At 50.0% G+C, this 8,407-nt stretch overlaps 1 protein-coding gene across 1 annotated transcript; it reads right to left on the minus strand.

Moving 5' to 3' along the window:
• Positions 1-931: 931 nt before the first annotated feature.
• On the minus strand, positions 932-4,622 carry LOC132577631 (GDNF family receptor alpha-4-like). The gene is made up of 2 exons (XM_060247420.1): positions 4,295-4,622; positions 932-1,081 (listed from the first exon to the last, which is right to left on the minus strand). Exons 1-2 carry the CDS (start codon positions 4,620-4,622, stop codon positions 1,035-1,037), a joined length of 375 nt encoding a protein of 124 aa, XP_060103403.1. The 3' UTR covers positions 932-1,034.
• Between the last annotated feature and the right edge of the window lie 3,785 nt (positions 4,623-8,407).

Below are 8,407 nucleotides of genomic sequence, written 5' to 3' on the forward strand. Positions count from 1 at the left end.
CCCCATAACCTCCTGTGGCAGTGAACTCCACGTGTTAATCACCCTTTGGGTGAAGAAGGACTTCCGTTCTACCCCGAATGCTCAGCAATTTCATTGAGCGCCCGCAAGTTGTCTTGTGAGAAAGGGAGAAAAGGTCTTCTTCCTCTACCTTCTCCATCCCATGCATAGTCTTGTAAACCTCTCTCATGTCACCCTTCAGATGACGTTTCTCCAAGCTAAAGAACCCCGAGCGTTTTAACCTTTCTTCATAGGGAAAGTGTTCCAACCCCTTGAATCATTCTAGTTGCCCTTTTCTGAACCTTTCCCAATGCTAGAATATCTATTTTGAGGTGCGGTGACCAGAATTGTACACAGTACTCCAAATGAGGCTGCACCATCGATTTATACAGGGGCATTCGAACTAACTGCTGACTCCATGTAACTTAGTTACGTCTAACCCTAACCCTCACCCCTAGCCCCAGCCCTACTGTGTTAAAGCCTTGAGCACCCTCCAACTTTTTCGTGGCTCCCTGGCAGTCCCAAGACCAGAGAATCCAACACCACCCTTTCATGATTTCAGCACAGGTGGTTATTTCTGGAAGGCATTCAATTACAACAGAGGCAGACGGCCTTTTTGCCCCAAGGGGCATTCAAAGCTTCACTAATGGAGATCCAGGTCTATTTTGCATGGGTGATGTATTGGGGAGACGATGGCATGTCTTCTGCCTGGAGAGCATGAATTGATTAATAATCCCGTGATCGATCAGAAGCGGCATTGATCTCGCTGTGCTGCCCACGAGGGAAATTGTCGTCCATCTTTAACCATCAACGCGATGCAATTAGATTCCTGCAACTGGTTACAGTCGCCAACCTCCAGGTAGGTAGTAAGAAAATAAAGCACAAAGCTTCCGTGATTACCAGCCTCAGACACTAAGGAAGCAATAACAATATTATCATAAACTTAGTGTATTCTATGTAACATAAAGCACAGACACAACTCAACAGTTTAGGAAACAAAACATCCCAAAGTAGCCATCAGAAATCGAGTCCAATTTTTAAAGCGGTCCAATGCTGTTTCCTTGACGAAAGGTCTGATGTAGCCCTGGAGAAGAATAAGAACATAAGAGAAGCCATGTTGGATCAGGCCAATGGCTCATCCAGTCCAACACTCTGTGTCACAGAAGAACATAAGAGAAGCCCTGTTGGATCAGGCCAATGGCTCATCCAGTCCAACACTCTGTGTCACATAAGAACATAAGAGAAGCCCTGTTGGATCAGGCCAGTGGCCCATCCAGTCCAACACTCTGCGTCACATCAGAACATCAGAGAAGCCATGTTGGATCAGGCCAATGGCTCATCCAGTCCAACACTCTGTGTCACAGAAGAACATAAGAGAAGCCCTGTTGGATCAGGCCAGTGGCCCATCCAGTCCAACACTCTGCGTCACATCAGAACATAAGAGAAGCCATGTTGGATCAGGCCAATGGCTCATCCAGTCCAACACTCTGTGTCACAGAAGAACATAAGAGAAGCCCTGTTGGATCAGGCCAATGGCTCATCCAGTCCAACACTCTGTGTCACATAAGAACATAAGAGAAGCCCTGTTGGATCAGGCCAGTGGCCCATCCAGTCCAACACTCTGCGTCACATCAGAACATCAGAGAAGCCATGTTGGATCAGGCCAACGGCCCATCCAGTCCAACACTCTGTGTCACATAAGAACATAAGAGAAGCCCTGTTGGATCAGGCCAGTGGCCCATCCAGTCCAACACTCTGTGTCACATAAGAACATAAGAGAAGCCCTGTTGGATCAGGCCAGTGGCCCATCCAGTCCAACACTCTGTGTCACATAAGAACATAAGAGAAGCCATGTTGGATCAGGCCAATGGCTCATCCAGTCCAACACTCTGTGTCACATAAGAACATCAGAGAAGCCATGTTGGATCAGGCCAATGGCTCATCCAGTCCAACACTCTGTGCCACATAAGAACATAAGAGAAGCCCTGTTGGATCAGGCCAGTGGCCCCTCCAGTCCAACACTCTGTGTCACATAAGAACATAAGAGAAGCCCTGTTGGATCAGGCCAGTGGCCCATCCAGTCCAACACTCTATGTCACAAAGTGATCAAAAAACCAAACAAACCCAAGTGCCATCAGGAGGTTCACAAGTGGGGCTAGAAGCCCTTCCATTTTGCCCCCCCCCCAGCACCAAGAATACAGAGCATCACTGCCCCAGACAGTTCCAGTAATATGCTGATGAGTGTTGTCCAAGTAGATTCAAATTTTAAGGCAGCCAGCAGTCCAGTTATTGTGACAAGGATGTACTATTGCCTTGTTTCACAATTGCTTCTTCAAGAATTCTTCTCCAGGGCGACATCAGACCTTTCCTCAAGGAAACAGCATTGTACTGCTTTAAAAACTGGACTTGAATGCACTAAGCTTTCGATAATGTTGTTATTGTTTCTTTAGTGTCTGAGGCTGGTAGTCATGGAAGCTTTGTGTTTTGTTCCTTTGCTACCTACCACTGTGGTTCTCTTCTTGTATTACTTAACCTGCAGGTAGGGGCTGGAGATCTCTCCAAATTATAGCTGATTCCAGATGGCAAAGATCAGTTCCCCTGGAGAAAATGACCGCTAGAGAGGGAGGCCTCTATGGCATTGCACCCTGCTGAGGTTCTTTCCCTTCCCAACCTCCCTTTCCTAAGCTCCCCCCCTCCCCAAATCTCCAGGGCTTCTGGAGTTGGCACTATTCCAACAGGTTGATGGTTGCAATAAGGCCTTGGTGTGATCCTTATCCAGAGGTAGCAGTGCCAACCTCCGGGTCTAGGTGGCATCAGGACCTCCCCACTGTTTCAGTTGATTATAAGAACATAAGAGAAGCCATGATGGATCAGGCCAATGGCCCATCCAACCCAACACTCTTTGTCACACAGTGGCCAAAGCCCAGATGCCATCAGGAGGTCCACCAGCAAAGCCGGAACTCCAGAAGGTCTCCAACTATTGCCTCCCAAGCACCAAGAAAACAGAGCATCACTGCTCCATACATAAGAACATAAGAGAAGCCATGCTGGATCAGGCCAGTGACCAAAACCCAGGGGCCATCAGGAGGTCCACTGGTGGGGCCAGAACTCCAGAAGCCCTCCCACTGTTGCCCCCCTGCACCAAGAATACAGAGCATCACTGCCCCAAACAGAGAGTCCCAACAATACACTGCGGCTAAGAGCCACTGATGGACCTCTGCTCCAGATGTCGATCCAATCCCCTCTTGAAGCTGCCTATGCATGTAGCTGCCACCACCTCCTGTGGCAGTGAATTCCATGTGTTAATCACCCTTTTAGTACTTCCTTTTATCCGTTCTAACCCAACTGCTCAGCAATTTCGAGTGCCGAGGAGTTTTTGTGCTGTGAAAAAGGAGAAAAGGACTTCTTTCTCTACCTTCTCTATCCCATGCATCATCTTGTAAATCTCTATCATCTCATCCCTCCCCAAGTGCCATCAGGAGGTCCATCAGTGGGCCCAGGACACCAGAAGCCCTCCCATTGTTGCCCCTTCCAAGCACCAATAATACAGAGCATCTCTGCCCCAGACATAAGAACATAAGAGAAGCCATGTTGGATCAGGCCAACGGCCCATCCAGTCCAACACTCTGTGTCACACAGTGGCCAAAAACCCCAGGTGCCATCAAGAGGTCCATCAGTGGGGCTAGGACATAGAAGCCCTCCCACTGTCCCCCTCCCAAGCACCAAGAATACAGAGCATCATTGCCCCAGACATAGGAACATAAGAGAAGCCATGTTGGATCAGGCCAATGGCCCATCCAGTCCAACGCTCTGTGTCACACATAAGAACATAAGAGAAGCCCTGTTGGATCAGGCCAATGGCCCATCCAGTCCAACACTCTGTGTCACATAAGAGAAGCCATGTTGGATCAGGCCAAAGGCCCATCCAGTCCAACACTCTGTGTCACATAAGAGAAGCCCTGTTGGATCAGGCCAGTGGCCCATCCAGTCCAATACTCTGTGTCACACAGTGGCCAAAACCCCCAGGTGCCATCAAGAGGTCCATCAGTGGGGCCAGGACACTAGAAGTCCTCCCACTGTGCCCCCCTCAAGCACCAAGAAGATTGCCCCAGACAGAGGGCTCCATCTATACCTTGTAGCTAACAGCCACTGATGGACCTCTGCTCCAGATGTTGATCCAATCCTCTCTTGAAGCTGTTTCTGCTTGAAGCTGGCTTCCATCTTCCTGCACGGTTGCGCACAGGTGCTCCAGTCCCACCCCCATCTCATCCCCGAGCGAGGAGTCCCCCGGACTGACCTTCCATCAAGGTGTGGTGGATGCTCCAGTAGACGCTGAGGCACTGTTTCTCCTTCTTCATCCCTCTTTTGCACTTGCAGCCGTAGAGCTGGCTGGAAAGGAGAGCCGTCACGGTGTTCCGGCACTGGCTCTTGGCATCCGGCCCGAGCTTGTTGGCGCCGTTGCCGGCGATGCATTGCCGGAGGGTCCGGAATTTGGAGCTGCAGCTGGGGTCGTTGGTGCAGGATTCTCCCGCCTGCAAGCAGTCCCGGGCTGAGCTGACCACGTCCAGCAGGCTTTCTGGGAAAGAACGAGAGAATGGGAAAAGCTGGTGAGAAATGGCCTCCATGGGTCTTTGAGATAACATTAAGAAGAAGAAGAACTGCAGATTTATACCCCGCCCTTCCCCCTGAATCAGAGTCTCAGAGCGGCTTACAGTCTCCTATATCTTCTCCCCCCACAACAGACACCCTGTGAGGTGGGTGTGGCTGAGAGGGCTCTCATAGCAGCTGCCCTTTCAAGGACAACCTTTGCCAGAGCTATGGCTGACTCAAGGCCATTCCAGCAGGTGCAAGTGGAGGAGTGGGGAATCAAACCTGGTTCTCCCAGATAAGAGTTCATGCACTGAACCACTACGCCAAACTGACTCTCTTAAGAACGTAAGAAGAAGAGGAGGAGGAGAAGACCGCAGATTTATACCTCACCCTACTCTCTGAATCAGAGTCTCAGAGCGGCTTACAATCTCCTTTATCTTCTCCCCCCACAACAGACACCCTCTGAGGTGGGTGGGGCTGAGAGGGCCAGTTTGGTGTAGTGGTTAAGTGTGTGGACTCTTATCTGGGAGAGCTGGGTTGGATTCCCCACTCCTCCACTTGCAGCTGCTGGAATGGCCTTGGGTCAGCCATAGCTCTGCCTTGAAAGGGCAGCTTCTGGAGAGCCCTCTCAGCCCCACCCACCTCACAGAGTGTCTGTTGTGGGGGGAGAAGATACAGGAGATTGTAAGCTGCTCTGAGACTCTGATTCAGGGAGAAGGGTGGGGTATAAATCTGCAATTCTTCTTCTGACAGAAGCTGGCCTTCCAAGGACAACTCTTGTGAGAGAGCTATGGCTGACCCAAGGCCATTCCAGCAGGTGCAACTGGAAGAGTGGGGGATCAAACCTGGTTCTCCCAGATAAGAGTCTGCGCACTTAACCACTACACCAAAGTAGCTCTCTGGGATTAGACCAGTGACCCACCTAAGCCAGTCTCCGGTCTCACACAGTGGCCAACCAGTTCCACAGGAGAGCCAACATGACGGCATAGAGTCCAAGGCTTCCCCCTGAAAAATACATTAAAAGAGCCCTGCTGGATCAGACCAGTGGTCCATCCTCCTCTTGCAGCTGCTGGAATGGACTTGGGTCACCCCTAGGAGATCGCCTAAATTGCCTAGAGTTGTTTGCCATTACCTGCGTCTTCATAGCAACCTTGGATTTCCTCAGGGCTCTCTTATCCAAGTCTTAACAACGGCTTCCCTGCTTAGCATCTGAGTTCTGATGAGATCGGAAGAGCGTTTGGATAGATTCCCCCTTTCATGGGCTTGTGAAAAAAAAAAACCCACGATGTTGTGGGAAAGGTAGAGTGTAAGCCTTAAGCCAAGAAAGTCTGAAATATCTAATTCCTTCCTCAAATGCGTTTACCGGCCCTAGGGAAGTCAGTCTCCGCACTTCAGCCTATAAAATTAGGATAATACTGGCCTGTCCCCAGAAGGTGGTTGTTTCGAGGGTTGAAATGATGTGTTTGGAATGTGCTATATAAATACCAAGGGATATCATTTTCTTGTAAAGTAGGGGTGGCAGGGAAAGGAGTGAGATTATTGGTTGGACTCAGAGCGCAGAGCTCTGGGTTCAAATCCTCAGTCTACCACGAAGCTCATCATTTCATAATCATCGTAATAATAAGCATCATACTGGCTAGACAAGTGGAAGGGGAAGAGAAATGAAAGGTATTTTCTTTTTCTGTATACAGCGCGAGTTCTTCGCTTTCTCTTTCTCTCTCCTCAGCGGGCTCTGTGGCGAAGCGAGCGAGCTGTGAACTGGGAAGAAGCCCGCAGTTCGAATTCCCTCTTGCGCCTCAAACTTTCTTGTCATCTTCAGGAAGGGTTGCCAAGTCTAAGTCAAGAAATAGCTGGGGACTTTGGGGGTGGAGCCAGGAGCCTTTGGGGGGGTGGAGCCAGGAGCAAGGGTGTGACAAGCACAATTGAACTCCAAAAGGAATTCTGACCATCACATTTAAAGGGACTGCACACCTTTTTAAATCTCTTCCTTCCATGGGAAATAATGGAAGATAGGGGCACCTTCTTTGGGGGCTCATAGAATCGGACTCCCTGGTCCGATCTTTTTGAAACTTGGGGAGTGTTTTGAGGAGAGGCACCGGATGCTATGCTAATAGTTTGGTGCCTCTACCTCAGGAAACAGCCCCTCTGGGCCCCCCGATATGCACAGATCAATTCTCCATTATACTCTATGGGAATCGATCTCCATAAGGTATAATGGAACACCCAGCAGACATTTCCCTCCACCCCCCCCCCCTGTTTTCTGATAACCCTGCAGTGTGTGTGTGGGGGGGTGTCTCCAAACTGGGGGATCCCCTGCCCTCCACTGGGGACTGGAAGCCCTAGATTAACTCAGCATTCTGCCATTTGACAAAATGTAAAAAAACCACCCTGTTCTTCCTCCAACTATGAATTCTATGCCTTTGGTGGCAGCAAAAATAAGTAGGGGCGCTAAAAGAGGCAAAGAGGACACAAAGCTAGAGTTGCCAACCTCCAGGTGTGGCCTGGGGACCTTGGAATCACAAAACATCTCTAAACCAGGGGTGGCCAACGGTAGCTCTCCAGATGTTTTTTGCCTACAACTCCCATCAGTCCCAGCCATTGGCCATGCTGGCTGGGGCTGATGGGAGTTGTAGGCAAAAAAATATTTGGAGAGCTACCGTTGGCCACCCTCGCTCTAGATGACAGAGATCAGTTCCCTTGGACAAAATGGTTGCTTTGGACGATAGGCTCTAAGCAGGAGTAGGATTCTAGCAGCAGCTCCTTTGCATATTAGGCCACACCTCCCTGATGTGGCCAATCCTCCAAGAGCTTACCAAAAAGAGCCTTGTAAGCTCTTGGAGGACTGGCTACATCAGGGGTGTGTGGCCTAATATGCAAAGGAGCTCCTGCTAGAATTCCACCCCTGGCTCTAAGGCAAGGATAGCCAATGGTAGCTCTCCAGATGTTTTTTGCCTACAACTCCCATCAGCCCCAGCCATTGGCCATGCTGGCTGGAGCGGATGGGAGTTGTAGGCAAAAAACTTCTGGAGAACTACCATTGGCCACCCCTGCTCTAAGGCATGATACCTCACTAAGCTCCCTCTCTTCCCCAAGCTCCACCCCTAATCTCCAGGGATTTCCCAACCTGGATCTGGCAAGCCTGCCCCTCATCCCCCTCATGGGGCCAACAGGGAACTGGTAAACCTATGTAACAACACGTCACCTCAGAACACTGCTGAGAGATGCCAGAACATATAAAGGGTCACACGAGAAAGAGAAAAACCTTACAAAAGAGATAGGAACATAAGAGAAGCCATGTTGGATCAGGCCAGTGGCCCCTCCAGTTCAACCCTCTGTGTCACATAAGAACATAAGAGAAGCCATGTTGGATCAGGCCAGTGGCCCTTCCAGTCCAACACTCTGTGTCACATAAGAACATAAGAGAAGCCATGTTGGATCAGGCCAGTGGCCCATCCAGTTCAACACTCTGTGTCACATAAGAACATAAGAGGAGCCATGTTGGATCAGGCCAGTGGCCCATCCAGTCCAACACTCTGTGTCACATAAGAACATAAGAGAAGCCCTGTTGGATCAGGCCAGTGGCCCATCCACTCCAGCACTCTGTGTCACATAAGAACATAAGAGAAGCCCTGTTGGATCAGGCCAGTGGCCCATCCAGTCCAACACTCTGTATCACATCAGAACATAAGAGAAGCCATGTTGGATCAGGCCAGTGGCCCATCCAGTTCAACACTCTGTGTCACATAAGAACATAAGAGGAGCCATGTTGGATCAGGTCAATAGCCCATTCAGTCCAACACTCGGTGTCACATGAGAACAT

This window comes from Heteronotia binoei, chromosome 9, assembly GCF_032191835.1.
Source record: "Heteronotia binoei isolate CCM8104 ecotype False Entrance Well chromosome 9, APGP_CSIRO_Hbin_v1, whole genome shotgun sequence".
In the NCBI taxonomy this organism is placed as follows: Eukaryota; Metazoa; Chordata; class Lepidosauria; order Squamata; family Gekkonidae; genus Heteronotia; species Heteronotia binoei.